Source organism: Scyliorhinus canicula, chromosome 1 (assembly GCF_902713615.1).
Source record: "Scyliorhinus canicula chromosome 1, sScyCan1.1, whole genome shotgun sequence".
NCBI classification, from domain to species: Eukaryota; Metazoa; Chordata; class Chondrichthyes; order Carcharhiniformes; family Scyliorhinidae; genus Scyliorhinus; species Scyliorhinus canicula.
The window spans coordinates 7,508,274-7,528,752 of record NC_052146.1 but is presented as its reverse complement, the minus strand read 5'-3'; the positions used below and the strand labels follow the sequence as shown (position 1 = coordinate 7,528,752).

The window sequence follows — 20,479 nt, the reverse complement described above, 5'->3', positions numbered from 1 at the left end:
ATAACTCAACCCCTGTAGTCCAGGTATCAGTTTTGTAAATCTACATTGCGCTCCCTCCAAGGCCAGAATATCCTTCCTAAGGTGTGGTGCCCAGAACTTCTCCCAGTGACTCCAAGTGGGGTCTAACCAGGGGTTTGCAAAGCTGCAGAATAACCCCCAGTGTCTTTACACTCTAATCCTCTCGATATAAAGGCTAGCATCCCATTAGCCTTTTAAATTATTTTCTGCACTTGTTCCTGCATTTTAAGGATCTATGCACCTGAACCCCCAAGTCTCTTTGGGCATCCACGTCACCTAACCTCCTTCCATTTAGAAAGTATTCTGCTTTGGTCCAAAATGCCTGACCTCACACTTTCTTACATTGAATTCCATCTGCCACAAATCGACCTAGTCTGTCCATATTCCCTAGCAATTTCATTTTATCATCTAGGCAATCTACAAAGAACAAAGAACAAAGAAAAGTACGGCACAGGAACAGGCCCTTCGGCCCTCCAAGCCTGTGCCGACCATGCTGCCCGTCTAAACTAAAATCTTCTACACTTCTGGGGTCCGTATCCCTCTATTCCCATCCTATTCATGTATTTGTCAAGATGCCCCTTAAATGTCACTATCGTCCCTGCTTCCACCACCTCCTCCGGCAGCGAGTTCTAGGCACCCACTACCCTCTGTGTAAAAAACTTGCCTCGTACATCTCCTCTAAACCTTGCCCCTCGCACCTTAAACCTATGGCCCCTAGTAATTGACCCCTCTACCCTGGGAAAAAGTACAATTACCCATTATCCCCACTCTCTGTTGCCTGCCACTCAACTAATTTCCTAACCATGTCAATAATCTGCCCTCAACTCCGTGGGCTACCACTTTAGTTAACAGTCTCTTATGTGGAACTTTATCAAATGCCTTCTGGAAGTCCATATAAATGACATCTATGGACATTCCCCTGTGCACTCCCTTAGTCACCTCTTCAAAATATTCAATAAGATTAGTCAGGCATGACCTTCCTTCACGAATCCATATTGGCTCTCCCTGATTGGCCAGTTTCCTCGACCCTGATTATAGACTCCAGCAATTTCCCCACCACAGATGTCAGGCTAACCGGTCTGTAATTCCTTGGTTTCCCCCTTTCATCCTTATTGCAAAGTGGAGTGACATGTGCAATTTTCCAATCCAGAGGGACTATTCCTGAATCTAGGGAACTCTGGAAGATTATAGTTCGGGCATCTACAGTGTGCTCACCTACTTCCTTTGACACTCTCGGGTGGAAACCATCAGGTCCTGGGGATTTGTCACTCTTCAGTTCCATTCATTTCCTCGATACTGATGCTGTACTTATGTTAATTGTATTCAGTCCCTGCCCTCTTTCAAGTATTCGTTTTATTGGGACTTGTGGCAAGTTACCCTCCTTTCAATTGTAAATACTGAGGCAAAGTAATTGTCCAACATGTCTGCCAGTTCCCTGTTATCACTGACGATATCTCCATTATCAGCTTTTACTGGGTCCACATTGCTTTTCACCACTCGCTTTCTCTTTCTATAACAAAACGTTTCTTCTTATTAATTTTGATGTCCCTTGCAAGTTTCCTTTCACAATCCCTTTTGGTAGCTCTTAGAAGTTGCTTTGTGACCCTGATCTGGTCTTTGTACCTATCCCATTCGCCCGGATCTGTACTATGTTTTGCATTTTTGCCAGCCCTTCCTTTTAGTTTTACGCTTTCCCTCACCTCTCCAGTTGTCCGTGGCTGTTTTTGTTTTTGTGAAGTGGAGCCTTTACCTCTCGGGGGTAGATACCCGCCCTGTGGCCGCCTTCACACGTATCACTGCGTTGAGGATGGTGGGCACGTTGGCGAGGCTGGAGGCCTCATCAGAGGGCCTGCAGTCATCTCTCATTGGGGGCGCCATGGCAGCGAGTCAGGGTGCCTCACCCTGGAGGCATCCGTGAAATGAAATATGGAGTCCTGAAGCCGGTGGGGCACGGAGGTGGGGAGAAAACCCCTCCGCAGGGATGCATCCTTTCTTTCCTATGCTCCACTCATTGGGATATGGAACCTCTGACCCCAATATCCCCTGGCGTGCTGCTGGGAAAATGCCCATGTTGGTGAAAAGTCGCCCTGAAGTGGGATCTTCAGCGCACACTTAGACACCTCTCACCATAGAGTTGGAAGCAGACTTGGTTTGCAGCCTTTGCACTGAACCACCGCCTGCCAGCTAGCATCCCAATGTTGCTTCTCCTATTCCCCTGTGCCCCCCTTCCCCTGCCGTGCCACCCACACGGCCCCTCCCCCCACCCTGTCTTCATGATGGGATCAATTTCTAAACCTCAGGACCCTGCATGTTTTTTTCAAACACCATTCTCAACTCCTGCCCGTCGACACAAATCCGCCGGGTCCCCTGTAAAGTTGCACCATTTACTCTTCCGACGTGTTAATTTTTTTTTAACGTTTTATTGACGACAGTTTTCTGTTCCAGTACAATAAATCAGACATGCTTAAGGGACTGGTTTCCAGTCGAGAAGTTTACGTGTGGGAAAGGCACATCATTATTGTTCATCTAATTCCGTGCAGTTGTCAATAATGTTCGGATGGAAGTCTCTATCGGGGTCCTTTCATTGAGAATGACCAGGCGATCCCACACTGTGAATCCCACAATATCTGATGAGTGTTTGGCTACATGTCACAATGTCATGTGGAGGCGGACATACAAGGGGACGCTGGGGTGCAGCAATCAGTGCTTGGCATGTTTGATCCAGTTCCTTATTATCCACTTCTGCCCCGAGCACTTCTGCAAGGACAGTCTCAGACCAAAGTTGGCATCTTTGGTCATCTCCACTTCCAGGCAACGACCTGTGTCTCTGTTGATAATTGGCCCATTCTGTAAAAAGCAAAATCAACACGTGTTCACAGCTGCACTCCTTTACCTGTCAAGGGTACATTTCTTTTATTTTTAACTCAGAGTACCCAATTCATTTTTTCCAATTAAGGGGCAATTTAGTGTGGCCAATCCACCTACCCTGCACATCTTTGGGTTGTGGGGGCGAAACCCACACAGACACGGGGAGAAGGGTCGAGGTCCCAGAGCCAGGATCGGACCTGGGACCTCGGTGCCGTGAGGCAGCAATGCTAACCACTGCGCCACCGTGCTGCCTGTAAATGGTATATTTCTGAGGGGGAGGAAATTTAAATGTCTGCCAGGGATGAAAATTGAGTTTTCACTTTGTGCATTTATTTAAGTCTGAAATCCAGTCCACACATTTCCTTGGTAACTACGTTGCCATTCGCATACGTGAAGATTCGCATTCATAGAACATAGAACAGTACAGCACATTACAGGCCCTTCGGCCCACGATGTTGTGTTGACCATTTATCCAAATGTAAGATCAACCTCACCTGCACCCCTTCGATTTATTGTTGTCCATGTGCCTGTCCAAGAGTCGCTGAAATGTCCCTGATGTGACCATCAATTTACAAGACACGTGATCGGAAGTGAACAGTGGTATTAATGATCTTACAACGGAGCCTGCCGGCGGCGAGATGAACTGGCAGCAGGCTCACGACTGCAGAGCTTTATACTTCCGGTTAGTGGGAGGAGCCATGGGCGGAGCCATGGGCGGAGCCAAGGGTGGAGCCCAGTACAATCTCCTCATCTCCCCCTATGGGCAGAGCCGCGCAACAGCTCGTATACAGAGCCCACAAGGACACAATACATATAATAGAACACAGTGTGAATTACTAGGTTTATAATTCACCACAGTCCCTAATGACTCTGACTCCACCACCTCTGCTGGCAGTGCATTCCACACACCCACCACTCTCTGTGTAAAGAACCTCCCTCTGACATCTCCCCTATACCTTCCTCCAATCACCTTCAAATTATGTCCTCTTGTGACAGCCATTTCCACCCTGGGGAAAAGTCTCTGGCTATCCACTCTATCCATGCCTCTCATCACCTTGTGCAATAGTGCCTAACACAACCTCAGGACATTCTGAAGCACTTCGCAGTCAATTAAGTGCTTTTGAAGTGTGGTAGGAAATTTAGCAATTAATCTGTGGACAGCAGGCTCCCATAGACAGCGATAAATACTGGCTGGGAAACACATGGGACAACTGACGTGTTGTTCATCAAAATGATGCTGTGTGATTTATGTCCGGGTTCAGTTTAATGCAAAAGCAAAATACTGCAGATGCTGCAAATGTGAAATAAAATCAGAAAGCAAGAAGACACTCAGGAGTTCAGAGCAGTGCAGTGCCTGTGGGGAGAGAACCAGCTCTGACAATCCGTCCTCGACCTGAAACCTTGTTTCTCATTCCGCTGCCAATCCTCCTGAGTATTTCCACCTGCATTTAATGTCCCATTTGTAATTAGGGACGCTTGGCAACGCATCGCTCTCTCCCCAATGGTACTTATAGAGTCATAGAATCATAGAATTTTCAGTGCGGAAGGAGGCCATTCAGCCCATCAAGTCTGCACCGACCCTCGGAAAGGGCACCCAACTCAAGTCCACACCTCTATCCTATCCCCGTAACCCAGTAACCCCACCCAACCTTTTTTTTGGTCACCAAGGGCAATTTAGCATGGTCAATCCACCTAACCTGCACATCTTCGAACTGTAGGAGGAAACCGGAACACCCGGAGGAAACCCACGCAGACACGGGGGAGGATGTGCAGACTCCGCACAGACAGTGCCCCAAACCGGGAATCGAACCTGGGACCCTGGAGCTGTGAAGCAACAGTGCTAGCCACTGTTCTGCCCCAGATGCTGCCACTTGAAGTGTTCGCTCACGTCCCTGGAGTAGGACATGGCCAGCCACCTCGGAGGGGAGCGTGCGACTCACTGAGCCACAGGAATGACCCAAAACTCTGGTCACCTTTCTTCCCAAATGTAATCAAAAATTAGTGCTTTGAAAAAGCAAGGGTAGTTTGTAATCCATTTACATTTCAAACTGACAAGTTTGTCAGCCAGCATTTCTTTCTGATAACTTTGCAGACTGTTGAACAGACCAATATAATTTTGAACGGTTGAAGGTTAAGGGAGCCAAACTCACTGATGTCCAACATTGTATTATACAGGGTCACAGAGCTGTCAGCACCTTTACAATGGGCGGATTTAAAACAATGAGCATAATCAGTGTGAATTCCTCGGACATGTCCAGACAAAGCAAGTCTCCAACCAGCAGCGCGCATCCAGAAAACGGATCCGCTTAGTGCCATTAAATCTGCTGAATTTACCATATACAATTTGGTATCGGGGAGGTTGGAGAGGGTGCAGAGTAGGTTCAGCCAATCGGGAGCACAGGATTAAATTAGTAGGCAACGGGACGTGAGGAATCAATGCAGTATGTTAATGTGATCCAGAATGTTCTGCCCGAAAAGGTGGTGGCAACAGTTTCAGCAGCTAAATTTCAAAAACAAGATAAGAAATTGAAAATGTAATTGAACCCAATTACTTTGGATAAGTAGTGGGCAGCACGATAGCACAGTGGTTAGCATTGTTGCTGCACAGCGCCAGGGTCCCAGGTTCAATTCCCAGCTTGGGTCACTGTCTGTGCGGAGATCTCCCTGTGTCTGCGTGGGTTCCCTCCGGGTGCTCCGGTTTCCTCCCACAAGTCCCGAAAGACGTGCTGTTAGGTGGATTGGACATTCTGAATTCTCCCTCTGTGTACCCGAACAGGCGCCGGAGTGTGGCGACTAGGGGATTTTCAAAGTAACTTCATTGCAGTGTTAATGTAAGCCTACTTGTGACAATAATAAAGATTATTATTATTGACCAGTCGGTCAAACCTGCGTCCATTATTGATTCTATGGCCGTAATTCTCCAGCCGTTTACTGGTGGCGGGATTGTTTGATCCTGTTGGGAGCCCACCCCCATCCACGGATTTCCCAGCGGTGTGCGGTGGTTTCAATGGGAATTCTCATTGACAGCAGCGGGAATAGAGAATCCCGCCTCCAGCGAACAGGGCACAGCTTCCCACCTCCGAGAGACTATTTTTGATGAATAGATTTCAGTCACATTTCCCTCTCTCCTTCTGAGTTGAAGTGAAGCGAATACAAGATCATACCTGGGTGAAATTCCAGAGTTTTTGATTCGGTCTGGGCACCTCCTCACATTTCCTGAGACTGGGAGATTTGATTCTTCGATCATCGATTAGACATTTGGTATCTGGTAGAAAGTTTGTGGATCCCAGAGGCCCAAGCTGCAGCAGTCCCTCAATGGTGTAACGAACCAGCTGAAAGAAAAAACAGCCCCGCCCATCAAACTCCCATTGGTTATTCTTAAAGCTGCAAAATAACGTGAAATATAAACGACCGCATGCTGGGGTGAATGATCAGAAATGCGTTACGCTGGTAAGAAATAAGTCAGTCTGGGGCTCAGTGAGCTCCCACCTCTGAACAAGAGGGTTATGAATTTGTGTGCCACTCCGCGGGCTGCATTCTCTGTTCCGGCGTCTAAGTGCTGACGCCAACGGAGGTTCCGGAGATTCCACGTCAGAAAAATCGGCGCCACACCTGCTACCGCTGAGGGGCTAGCACCGGCGCCGCGTGGAATACCCACGGAACATGCGAAAAGCGGTGGGGGAATCGCCGACTCCAAATCAGACAACAAAGTGATTTGACCATTTGAACCCCTCCTGATTACTTCTTGGTTCCTTAAGCACAGGGACACTGACGACGTTCACAAGGAAATGACAACAGCAACATCGACACTTCAATAACGAAAGAAGAAAGACACTCGACCGTGTAAATTCATGAACTTTGGACTCATAAATATTATTTGGTATTGTATAATCATCACTGTCATCATGACTTGTACATGTCATCACTTATCGACCTAATTTGTTCAATTTTCTTTAACCAAGTACAGAAAATATGTAACACGAAAAAAGGGGGGATGTGGTGACATACATCACTGTAAATACACAAGGGGTTAATGTAAATACACTACAACTAAGTGACCACTAGAGGGAGCACCAGAGACATCATGACATGCAGACATACAGCCAATGGATCATTGCAACAGGACAAAACCAATGGGTAATCAGGACACCCAGAGGTGGCATTACCACAAGGGGGCACTTCACAACCCTTATAAAAGAACAGGGCACACATGCTCTGTCTCTTTCCACAGACCAACATCTACAGAGTGGGACAGGGTGTATCCTCAGCATCACACCCCAGCATGTGGCTTAGAGCAAGCTGGTTCAGTTAGACTGAGTTACTACAGTTAGATTAGCAGCGAGTCAAACACATTGAACTCACTTCAAATTCTGGAGCATCTTTTACTCAAAACTGCATCAAGTGGCAGCTTGTGTTATTCCAAATTACATAACACAAAACCGCCCACCGCCTGGCCACCCCCCACTACGTCCCCCAGCCCTGGCAGAAGCCCCCCCCGGGCCAGCGCACGACTGTCGCGGAAGTATGACAAAGAACAAAGAACAAAGAAAAATTACAGCACAGGAACAGGCCCTTCGGCCCTCCAAGACTGCGCCGATCCAGATCCTCTATCTAAAACTGTCACCTATTTTCTCAGGATCTGTATCCCTCTGCTTCCTGCCCATTCATGTATCTGTCTAGATACATCTTAAATGATGCTATCGTGCCCGCCTCTACCACCTCCGCTGGCAATGCGTTCCAGGCACCCACCACCCTCTGTGTAAAGAACTTTCCACGCATATCTCCCTTAAACTTTTCCCCTCTCACTTTGAACTCATGACCCCTAGTAACTGAGTCCCCCACTCTGGGAAAAAGCTTCTTGCTATCCACCCTGTCTATACCTCTCATGATTTTGTAGACCTCAATGAGGTCCCCCCTCAACCTCCGTCTTTCTAATGAAAATAATCCTAATCTACTCAACCTCTCTTTATAGCTAGCGCCCTTCATACCAGGCAACATCCTAGTGAACCTCCTCTGTACCTTCTCTAAAGCATTCACATCCTTTTGGCAATGTGGCGACCAGAACTGTACGCAGTATTCCAAATGTGGCCTAACCAAAGTCTTATACAACTGTAACATGACCTGCCGAGTCTTGTACTCAATACCCCTTCCGATGAAGGAAAGCATGCCGTATGCCTTCTTGCCCACTCTATCGACCTGCGCAGCCACCTTCAGGGTACAATGGACCTGAACACCCAGATCTCTCTGTACATCAATTTTCCCCAGGGCTTTTTAATTTACCGTATAGTTCGCTCTTGAATTGGATCTTCCAAAATGCGTTACCTCGCATTTGCCCGGATTGAACTCCATCTGCCATTTTTCCGCCTAACTCTCCAATCTATCTATATTCTGCTGTATTCTAAAGAGGTAAACTTACCTTCCCAAAGACCCCTTGCCACTGCTCCCGCCGAGAATCTGATGTCCGCTGCTCCTTTTCAACACAGTCTTTTTTTTTGTTTAGAGGAGGAGGGCGGGTGGGAGACACTACACGTGTAGCGTCTCGGGTTTAGCCGCTGCCCAAATATATCAATTCACTCACCTTCCCAGAGCGCAATTCGGCTCCTCCCACGCACTGAAACAGCAAGGGAAGTTTTTTAAAAAGTAGGGAATCGTACCGCTCCCTTTCAGCTCCTCCCACGCACTGAAACTGCCAGGTGAAATCAATTCACTCACCTTCCCAGAGCGCAATTTGGCTCCTCCCACTCACTGCAAACTGCAAGTTAAGTTTTTTAAAAAGTAGGGAATCTTACCGCTCCCTTTCAGCTCCTCCCATGCACTCTGACAGTCCCCTTCACTATCTGCTGCTCCACCAATCTTAGTGTCATCTGCAAACTTGCTAGTCTTTCTACAAATATATAAAACAAAAAAGAGTGGCTACGGTAAATATTGGTCCTTTCGAGGACGAGAAGGGAGATTTAATAATGGGAGATGAGGAAATGGCTGAGGAACTGAACAGGTTTTTTGGGTCGGTCTTCACAGTGGAAGACACAAATGACATGCCAGTGACTGATAGAAATGAAGCTATGACAGGTGAGGACCGTGAGATGATTGTTATCAATAAGGAGGTAGTGATGGGCAAGCTAAAGGCGCTAAAGATAGACAAGTCTCCTGGCCCCGAAGGAATGCATCCCAGAGTGCTGAAAGAGATGGCTAGGGAAATTGCAAATGCACTAGTGATAATTTACCAAAATTCACGAGACTCTGGGGTGGTCCCGGCGGATTGGAAATTAGCAAATGTGACACCACTGTTTAAAAAAGGAGGTCGGCAGAAAGTGGGTAATTATTGACCAGTGAGCTTAACTTCGTTAGTAGGGAAGATGCTGGAATCTATCATCAAGGAAGAAATAGTGAGGCATCTGGATGGAAATTGTCCCATTGGGCAGACGCAGCATGGGTTCATAAAAGGCAGATCGTGCCTAACTAATTTAGTGGAATTTTTTGAGGACATTACCAGTGCAGTAGATAACGGGGAGCCAATTGATGTGGTATATCTGGATTTCCAGAAAGCCTTTGACAAGGTGCCACACAAAAGTTTGCTGCATAAAATAAAGATGCATGGCATTAAGGGTAAAGTAGTAGCATGCATAGAGGATTGGTTAATTAATAGAAAGCAAAGAGTGGTGATCAATGGGTGTTTCTCTGGTTGGCAATCAGTAACTAGTGGTGTCCCTCAGGGATCAGTGTTGGGCCCACAATTGTTCACAATTTATATAGATGATTTGGAGTTGGGGACCAAGGGCAATGTGTCCAAGTTTGCAGATGACACTAAGGTGAGTGGTAAAGCAAAAAGTGCAGAGGATACTGGAAGTCTTCAAAGGGATTTGGATAGGTTAAGTGAATGGGCTAGGGTCTGGCAGATGGAATACAATGTTGACAAATGTGAGGTTATCCATTTTGGTAGGAATAACAGCAAAAGGGATTATTATTTAAATGATAAAATATTAAAGCATGCTGCTGTGCAGAGAGACCTGGGTGTGCTTGTGCATGAGTCGCAAAAAGTTGGTTTACAGGTGCAACAGGTGATTAAGAAGGCGAATGGAATTTTGTCCTTCATTGCTAGATGGATGGAGTTTAAGACGAGGGAGGTTATGCTGCAATTGTATAAGGTGTTAGTGCGGCCACACCTGGAGTATTGTGTTGGTCTCCTTACCTGAGAAAGGACATACTGGCGCTGGAGGGTGTGCAGAGGAGATTCACTAGGTTAATCCCAGAGCTGAAGGGGTTGGATTACGAGGAGAGGTTGAGTAGACTGGGACTGTACTCGTTGGAATTTAGAAGGAGGAGGGGGGATCTTCTAGAAACATATAAAATTATGAAGGGAATAGATAGGATAGATGCGGGCAGGTTGTTTCCACTGGCGGGTGAAAGCAGAACTAGGGGACATAGCCTCAAAATAAGGGGAAGTAGATTTAGGACTGAGTTTAGGAGGAACTTCTTCACCCAAAGAGTTGTGAATCTATGGAATTCCTTGCCCAGTGAAGCAGTTGAGGCTCCTTAATTTAATGTTTTTAAGATAAGGATAGATAGTTTTTTGAAGAATAAAGGGATTAAGGGTTATGGTGTTCAGGCCGGAAAGTGGAACTGAGTCTACAAAAGCTCAGCCATGGTCTCATTGAATGGCGGAGCAGGCTCGAGGGGCCAGATGGCCTACTCCTGCTCCTAGTTCTTATGTTTTTATGTTCTTAATCAGACCACCTATACCTTCCTCCAGATCATTTATGTATATCAAAAACAACAGTGGTCCCAGCACGGATCCCTGTGGAACACCACTGGTCACAGTGTTCCATTTTGAGAAACTCCCTTCCACTACTACTCTCTGTCTTCTGTTGCCCAGCCAGTTCTTTATCCATCTAGCTAGTACACCCTGGACCTCATGAGACTTCACTTTCTCCATCAGCCTACCATGGGGAACCTTATCAAATGCCTTACTGAAGTCCATGTATATGACATCTACAGCCCTTCCCTCATCAATCAACTTTGTCACTTCCTCAAAGAATTCTATTAAGTTGATAAGATATGACCTTCCCTGCACAAAACCATATTGCCTATCACTGATAAACCCATTTTCTCCCAAATGGGAATAGATCCTATCCCTCAGTATCTTCTCCAGCAACTTCCCTACCACTGATGTCAGGCTCACCGGTCTATAATTATCTGAATTATCCCTGCTACCCTTCTTAAACAAGGGGACAACATTAGCAATTCTCCAGTCCTCCAGTACCTCACCCGTGTTCAAGGATGCTGCAAAGATATCTGTTAAGGCCCCAGCTATTTCCGCTCTCACTTCCCTCAGGAACCTGGGATAGATCCCATCTGGACCTGGGGACTTGTCCACCTTAATGCCTTTTAGAATACCCAACACATCCTCCCTCCTTATGCCGACTTGACCTAGAGTAATCAAACATCTATCCCTAACCTCAACATCCGTCATGCCCCTCTCCTCGGTGAATACCGATGCAAAGTACTCGTTAAGAATCTCACCCATTTCCTCTGAGTCCACGCATAACTTTCCTCCTTTGTCCTTAAGTGGGCCAACCTTTTCTCTAGTTACCCTCTTGCTCCTTATATATGAATAAAGGGCTTTGGGATTTTCCTTAACCCTGTTTGCGAAATATATTTCATGACCCCTTTTAGCCCTCTTGATTCCTCGTTTCAGGTTGGTCCCACATTCCCGATATTCTTCCAAAGCTTCGTCTGTCTTCAGTCGCCTAGATCTGCGATGCTGGACACTCTCCGTATGCCCTCTCTCTCCCCCCACAGTCACCGGTTCAGGACTGTTGAGAACACACGTGCACCCCACCTTTGGGAACTCGGCCCGTAGGATGCAGAGCATCGTGGGTGGGCCCGCTAATGAGATGCGAAAGCAGGTTGCAAATACGGGCGATAAGCGTCGCAATAAATTCCATGTTGGAAGGGGGGAAGCATCGTGATTCGGCATCAAACGGGCGGCTGCCGCGATTTCGGCACCGGGAGCGATTCTACTTCTTTTTATATAAATGTTTTTTATTCAGTTTTCATGTTTTATATTGAACAAATTACAAATTGTTAGAGAGAGAAAGAAAAACACGCAAAAATTAACATATATATTTACAGGTGAGCATCTTCGTAGTAATAACTGTGGCCTCCCCCTCTTTGCCGGCATACATATTTTACATTCCCCAACATGTTTATTGGCATTTATTTAGTTTGGTTTTGGGCCTTAGCTAGCCATCAAACCCCCGTAACGAGCCCGTAGCCCCCCCCCCCCTCCCCGCCGGCTACCTTCCCCCGACTATTCTTCCTCTTGTACGTTGGCCACAAACAGGTCCCGGAACAATTGTATGAATGGCTCCCACGTTCTGTGGAAGCCGTTGTCCGACCCTTGGATGGAGAATTTGATTTTCTCCATTTGGAGAGATTCCGAGAGGTTGGACAGCCAGTCTGCAGCTCTGGGCGGTGCTGCTGACCGCCAGCCAAACAGGATTCTACGGCGGGCGATCAGGGAGGCAAAGGCAAGGGCGTCCGCCCTCCTCCCCAGGAATAGATCTGGCTGGTCTGAAACCCCGAAGACCGCCACTATCGGGCATGGCTCCACCCTCACCCCCACCACTTTGGACATAGCCTCGAAGAAGGCTGTCCAGTACTCCACAAGTCTGGGGCAAGACCAGAACATGTGGGCGTGGTTGGCCGGGCCTCTTTGGCACCGTTCACATCTGTCCTCCACCTCCGGGAAGAACCTACTCATACGGTTTCTCGTTAGGTGGGCTCTATGTACCACTTTTAGTTGCGTCAGGCTGAGCCTTGCGCACGTGGAGGTGGAGTTGACCCTATGCAGTGCTTCGCTCCAGAGTCCCCACCCTATCTCCATCCCCAGGTCGTCCTCCCATTTCCTTCTTGTTGCGTCCAGTACGGTGTCGTCCCTATCTACCAGTCGGCCATACATGTCACTACAGTTCCCTTTCTCTAGGATACTTGCGTCCAGTAGGTCTTCCAGTAGTGTCTGTCGTGGCGGTTGTGGGTACGTCCTTGTCTCCTTTCGTAGGAAGTTTTTGAGCTGCAGGTACTGTAGCTCGTTCCCCCCAGCTAGCTGAAATTTCTCTGTCAGTTCGTCCAGTGTTGCGATCCTGTCGTCCGTGTATAGGTCCCTGACTGTCAGTGTCCCCCCGTCCTGTCTCCACCTTTTGAAGGTGGCGTCAGTCAGTGCTGGTTTGAACCTATGGTTGTTGCAGATGGGAGCCTTGTCCGACATTTTGTTCAGGCCAAATTGCTGCCGCAGTTGGTTCCAGGATTGGAGGGTGGCTGTCACCACTGGGCTGCTGGAGTGTTTTTTGGGTGGGGATGGGAGTGCTGCCGTGGCGAGGGCCCGGAGGGAGGTCCCCATGCAGGAGGCCTCCTCCGCACACACCCACTCGGCTTCTGGCTCCTGGATCCATCCCCTTACTCGCTCGGCTGTTGCCGCCCAGTGGTAGAATTGTAGATTCGGGAGGGCTAGCCCCCCCCTGGATTTTGTTTTCTGTAGGACCTTCTTTGGGATCCTAGCATTTTTACCCCCCCATACGAACGCCATGATAAGTTTGTCCAGCGCTATGAAGAAGGCCTTGGGGATGTAGATCGGAATGGATCTAAACAGGAAGAGGAACCTGGGCAGTACGTTCATTTTGATCGTCTGGACTCTTCCTGCGAGGGAGAGTGGGAGTGTGTTCCATCTTTGCAGGTCCGTTTTTACTTCCTCCGCCAGGCTGGTGAGGTTCCATTTGTGGATCCCTTTCCAGTCATGGGCTATTTGAATCCCCAGGTAGCGGAATTTATGCCGGGCTTGTTTGAACGGCAGCCCCTTTAGTGCTGCCCCCCCCCCCCCCCCCCCCGCCCCCCTTGCTGGTGTACTGGGAAGATCTCGCTTTTGCTCATGTTGAGTTTGTAGCCCGAGAAGGCTCCAAACTCTTTCAGGAGCGCGATGATTCCGTCCATGCTGCTTTGTGGGTCCGAGATGTAGAGGAGCAGATCGTCTGCATAGAGTGAGACTCTGTGCTCTCTGCCTCCCCTTCGGATCCCCCTCCAATTTTTTGCTGCCCTGAGTGCAATTGCTAGCGGTTCGATTGCTAGTGCGAACAGCAGTGAGGACAGTGGGCATCCTTGTCTGGTGCCCCTGTACAGCTGGAAGTATTGGGAGTTGGTATTGTTGGTCCGTACACTCGCCATGGGGGTGTTGTATAGGAGTTTTACCCACGCGGTGAACCCTGTTCCAAGCCCGAACCGCTCCAGTACCTCTATGAGGTATTTCCATTCGACTCTGTCGAAGGCCTTTTCTGCGTCCAGGGAGACGATCACCTCTTGTGTTCTCGCCCCGGAGGGGGTCATTATCACGTTCAGCAGGCGTCTGATGTTCGAGGTGAGCTGTCTACCGTTGACGAAGCCCGTCTGGTCCTCTGTGACCACCTCAGGTACACAGTCTTCTAGCCTTTTGGCTAGGATTTTGGCCAGTATTTTGGCGTCTGCGTTCAGCAGAGATATGGGTCTGTATGACCCACATTCCGTTGGGTCTTTGTCTTTCTTAGGTATCAGCGAGATTGAGGCCTGTGCTAACGTGGGTGGCAGTGTGCCCCTAGCTAGCGAGTCTGTGAACATCTCCCGCAGGTGCGGGGCCAGCGCTGTCGCAAATTTTTTGTAGAAGTCCGCCGGGAATCCATCCGGTCCCGGCGCCTTCCCCGTCTGCATGGAGCTGATACTGTCCATGATCTCTCCCAGTGCTAGTGGTGCTTCCAGGTCCCGTTTCCTTCCCTCTCCCACGACTGGTATGACCAGTCCATCAAGGAACCGGTTCATCCCAGCCTTCCCCGTTGGGGGCTCTGAGGTGTACAGCTCTTGGTAGAAGGCCTTGAAGGTTTCATTAATCCTCTCTGGTTCTGTTTCCAACATGCCTCTGGTACCCCTGATTTGCCCAATTTCTCTGGTGGCTGCCTGCTTTCTCAGCTGGTGTGCCAACAGGCGGCTGGCTTTGTCTCCGTGTTCGTACAGGGTCCCGCGTGCCTGGCGGAGTTGGTGCACTGCTTTCCTGGTGGAGAGCAGGTCAAAGTTCCTTTGTAGTTCTTTTCTCTCCGCCAGGAGCTCTACGGTCGGGGCCTCGGAGTATTTACGGTCTACCTCCAGTATGGAGTCGACCAGCTTCTGCCCAGCCACCCTTTCCTATCTCTTTGCGCTTTGAAGGCAATGATTTCCCCTCTTATTACGGCCTTAAGCGCTTCCCAGAACGTGGAGGGTGAGACCTCCCCGTTTTGGTTGTTCTCCGTGTATTCCGCTATGGCCCGCGCTATCCTTTCGCTGAAGGCCTTGTCAGCTAGTAAGGCACCGTCCAACCTCCATGTGGCGCGCTGGGCCCTTCCCGTCTCCAGCCGCACGTCCATGTAGTGTGGGGCGTGGTCTGATATCACAATTGCGAAGTATTCCACCTTGTCTATCCCTGGAAGCACCGTTTTCCCCACCACAAAGAAGTCAATTCTGGAGAACACGTTGTGTACTGGGGAGAAGAAGGAGAATTCTTTCTCCCCCGGGTGGGCGAACCTCCAGGGGTCCACAGCTCCCATCTGCTCCATAAAGTGACCGAGTTCCCTTGCCATGCTTGAGGTTTTCCCCGTTTTGGGGTTTGATCTGTCCGTCTTTGGGTCCTGTACACAGTTGAAGTCCCCCCCCATGATTAGTCGATGCGTCGCTATGTCCGGGATTTCTGCCATGGTCTTTTGGATGAAGCTCGTGTCGTCCCAGTTGGGCGCGTACACGTTGACTAGGACTACTGGCGCCCCATTCAGGGCCCCGCTGGCGATTCTACTTCTGATCGCCGTTCCCGATTTCGGCATCGGCCAACGGAAAATCCCGTCCCACCGGTTTGAACATGAACTCCAGCCTGCCAACTGCAGAGAAACACGGAGGGAGGCCAGTACTGTCAGAGTTACTGCCTCTTAACCGAGGTGTTCCCTCCTCTCGCTGCCATAGTTTCGATGTACGGCAGTCCGTCCCAGTCTCTTCACCAATAGTCACCCTTCGACCAAAATGATGGAAAACCTGGTCACATTGCTGTTAGCGGGATCTTGCTGTGCTTCCAGCATTACATCAGTCACTGTGCCTCGAAAAGCGCTTCGTTACAGGTGAAGCGCTTTGGCACACCCCGAGGTGGTGTAAGGTGCTACACAAATGCAAGTTCTTCCTTTTCTTAGAGGCGAGCATCCTTCTGAAGGTGCTGGGTTCAAACCCCTCGCCGTGTATCGAACCACTAACCCAGGCTGGCAGTCCAGGGCGGTATTGCGGGGACGTTACACACTGGATGCCCCATCCTTGGGCGGAGATGTTAACCCAAGGCTCTGCCAGATTGTTAAATGTTAAAGTTCTATGGTCTGAGGAATGGCTGGGAGTTCTTCCACTATCCTGGGTAACATCCGCTTCAGCCAAAGATTGTTCCTTTGGTCATTTATCGTCAGTCTGGTTAATGGGGTTAATCTGTGGCAGAGTAACTTCTGCCTTTTTCTGACACAAGGCCCTGCCAACCCATTCCACTCTTCAATTAGACCGCGGCTGATCTGTATCTTAGTACAATTTACCTGCTTTTCTCCTTTAATCTCTAATACCTTCGCCTCGCAAAAATCCATCAATCTTTGCTTTGAAATTTTCAATTGATCCCTAAGCCACAGCTTTCTCAAAGAGAGCGAATTCCACTTTTCCACTGCCCTTTGCGACAAGAACAACATCACTCCTGATATCCTGGCTCCAATTTTAAAAAGGCGATGTCCTTTGTTATAATAATAATAATACTGTGACTCTCCCCCCCCCCCTCCCCACCGTCCCCGCAACCCCCACCAGAGGAAATAGCTTCTCTCTATCCTCCCGGCCAAAACCCTTAATCAACTTAGACAGCGGTCACCATCCCTCAGAGGGACTCACTGCGACGAGATGTGCAACACGATAAGGTGGTTAAGTTAATGCAACTGTTACTATTCCGAGGGACATCAGTCATTTCAATTTTATGTGCTTGGGACCTGTCACTGGTGAACGCACTCGGGCAAGCGCAGTCATCTTTGAGAGAACCAATTCTCAATAATTACTTTCACTCCAGCGAAATGTCAGCATTTTATGACGAACAGTAGCTGGCAAGGACAGGGTGAAACAATTGATGCCCTCAGAAACGTGTTCAAGTTGCTAGTGCAATGCTGAAAATAGGGAGAGGTTCGCAAGGTGTTTGTATAGTCAAGACCTGATGATGGACGGGGTAGCATTAATTTCCCTTCTCCAGACTAAATCTATCCTGAATCGTCATTTTGAATCACTGGGAGGTTTTCGTGCCCTCTGGACCACCCGTAAACTCTTGTCTCCATTGCTTCCTCCATCGATTCATCCTTTCACTTTCCGCCCTCCCTTTTACCTGCCTTCCTGTCTTCCAAATCTGCTTTCCTTTCTTCCCTCTCCCCTTCCAATCCCCCTCTCTCATCCCTCCTCAACCCCTATCTCCTCCCCTCCCTTTCCCCAGTATACTCTTCACCATGGTTCAATGCTTCCTCAGACAATGAAAGCTGTGGTAAATTTAGCTGCAATATTCCCGTTGAATCCCAATTACCTTGGTAATATTCTGGGAAATATTCTGGGAAATGTATTGCAGTCAGGATATATTGGCCTTGGATTAATAATCTTTTCATGATCTTTATTAGTGTCACAACTAGGCTTACATTAACACTGCAATGATGTTACTGTGAAAATTCCCCAGTCGCCACATTCCGGTGCCTGTTCGGGTACACAGAGGGGGAATTTAGAATGTCCAATTCATGTCTTTCGGGACTTGTGGGAGGAAACCGGAGCACCCGGAGGAAACCCACGCAGACACGGGGAGAACGTGCAGACTCTGCACAGACAGTGACCCAAGCCAGCGATCGAACCTGGGACCGTGGCGAGGTGGTGGTGATGTTCCCAGCTGAGCTTGAGAACAGGCTGCCATGTCTTGGGAACCTCGATCCAGAGGACGGGCAGCTTAGATTCGAAGGAGCAGATTCAAGGCTGAGGCCTGGCATTGGATTGGCCTTCCAGTCCCTGGTTCTGTGCGGTCCTACTTTATCCTAGATGTTGACCATGTCCATGTGCCAGTGGAGTGGTCTTTATCCTGATGACTGCCTCGTTTCTCAGCTGTGATCCTGTCTCTGGGTTTTTTTGTCTATTTTGGGCTGTGTTTTGTCTCCTTCAGGCCCAAGCAGATCACATTTGAAAATGGGGGTTTGTTTAACTTCACTATCAGCGGGAGTTGGTCATTTTTCCTGGTGTGTATCTCCCTCTTGGTCTGTTCTCCTGCTGTCAGAGATTGTGTGAGTGAGGCGGCCTGAATATCGTTTATCTGGGTCTAGGTCGTGTATCTAGTGGGTCCCTGAGGGCTGGAGGGATTGGGTGTCAAGGGTGTCCTTGGAAACAATTCTCCAATCCATTTTTCATTGTGACGGTGCTGGGTTAGGCCAAGGATTGACATTGCGATCAGTATCCTGTTGCTCCTTGGACGAGGGCACCTCCCATGCGGGTGTCGTGGGGGTACGTCCACATCCGGAGAGGTGAAGGTTGGAGAAGGGGCCAAAGGTTGTGTCCAGAAATTATTATCCTTATTGGTCTGGGGAGTTGCATAGGTACACTTGGGGGTCTGTTGGTCAATTATTTCCTGTGGCAGTGTCTTGGGATATGATTTGTGACTCTGAGGGATTAGTTCCAACAGCTCTTGCTCTTCTATTTCACCCTTCCTCTCACTTTGATAGGTTTAGGGGGCATTGCTTCCAGTTCTCTCTCAGTGCTGGCCTATGAGGGCTGGCTGTGGTGGTGTTGGAAGGTGGGCCTTGGTGAAATGGACATTCAGTTACGGGTTTATGTTGGCTTTTGGGTGGCCTAATCCTTTCCTCTTTTGACTGGTCCTGGTTGTGAGGGGTGGGGGAGTGGTGGTCTCATGATTCTGAGTGGTTGGGGGGAGTGGTGGAGGTGGGTTGGCCAGACCTGAGGGCTCTCCCACCCTAGCATTCGTCTCCCCCTCCATCCCCAGATTAGGATCAGTTTGTAATCCTTTCTGTTCTTGACCCTAACATATCCTGTTGTCATAGAATCATAGAATTTACAGTGCAGAAGGAGGCCATTTGGCCCATCCAGTCTGCACTGGCCCTTGGAACGAGTACTCCACCCAAGCGCACACCCTATCCCAGTAACCCAATAACCCCACCCAACCGTCTTGGACACTAAGGGCAATTTAGCACGGCCAATCCACCTAACCTGCACATCTTTGGGCTGTGAGAGGAAACCGGAGCACCCGGAGGAAACCCACGCAGACATGGGGAGAACGTGCAGACTCCGGATAGACAGTGACCCAGCGGGGAATTGAACCTGGGACCCTCGAGCTGTGAAGCAACAGTGATAACCACTGTGCTACCATGCCACCTATGTTCGATTGAGGGTATGACTGGTGCTGATGGTCTGGTATGGTGATCGGTTTTGTTTTTTGATCTGGGGATGTGAAATGGGATGATGGAAATTCAGATTCTTGCTCTTGGCTCTTGTTCTTGTTCTCTTTTTACTTCTTCTATGAGAGGCCCTAGGCTGAGTATTATGGTTTGGTTGTACCTGGTCCTCTCTCTGACCTTGTTTTTGTCATTGTGCCATTTAGATGGTATATGATGGCTGCCTGTCCCAATCTGGATGTGCAGAAGAGTTTGAATTGCACTGTAAGAGTTGGTCGATTCCCCCTTAGCACTGGGGTGCTCGGGGTCTTGTTTTCTTGCTCTGCCATTTTGTTTGGCAGCTATGGGTGAGATACAGGTCGAGACTGTTGCCTGTATCCTGTTTGAGTGCAGACAGGTCGTTTATCAGTGGAAGGAACAGGCTGGGGATTGTGTCCCTGAATCATCCAGCCTTATGTGTCCCAATTATAGGACTGTGTTTTGTGCTGTATTTGCTGTACATTGGCACCTAGCTCTATCTTTGCTTTAATTGGTTTGTTTGCAGCGAATTCTTCGTAAAAAATGGAAAACCCGAATCAATAGAATTTCCGAAACAAGATTACGACCAGACTGTTGGGGGGTCAGGAAGCACGTTGTGACGAAAGAGGGGAGTGGAAATCTGGAAACTTCTCCAAAAAGCTGAGAGTCCATTGAAAAGTTTAAAGCCGAGATTGATGGTTTTTCGCCAGGTGAGGAAGTTAACGTTTATAGAATCAAGGCTGACAGCTGGGGTTAAAATGCATATCAGTTGTGGTCTAGATGAATAGCAGATCAGGTGGGGCTGAATGGCCTCCTCCCATTACACCTCTGAAATTTCCTTGTCCGCCTTTTTTTCTAGTCACATTCGCCTGATTACTTTTGAAAGGGGAGCAGAGTCCTGGCACAGTTATAGTCCTGGCACAGTTATAGTCCTGGCACAGTTATAGTCCTGGCAGACCTGGCACAGTACATAAATCCCTGAAAGTTGCCACCCAGGTTAATAGGGCTGTTAAGAAGGCATATGGTGTGCTAGCCTTTATAAGCAGGGGGATTGAGTTTCGGAACCACAAGGTCATGCTGCAGCTGTACATAACTCTGGT

General features: G+C 48.7%; 1 protein-coding gene across 1 annotated transcript in view; it reads right to left on the bottom strand.

The window, feature by feature from the left end:
* Positions 1 to 2,418: 2,418 nt before the first annotated feature.
* Positions 2,419 to 20,479, bottom strand: part of galnt9 (polypeptide N-acetylgalactosaminyltransferase 9) — a 423,545-nt gene continuing 405,484 nt past the window's right edge. Inside the window, exons 10-11 of the mRNA XM_038805188.1 lie at positions 6,051 to 6,218; positions 2,419 to 2,865 (exon numbers count right to left, since the gene is read on the bottom strand). Coding sequence (XP_038661116.1) covers positions 2,719 to 2,865; positions 6,051 to 6,218 — 315 coding nt within the window. The 3' untranslated portion in view covers positions 2,419 to 2,718. The remainder of the gene's footprint in view (positions 2,866 to 6,050; positions 6,219 to 20,479) is intronic.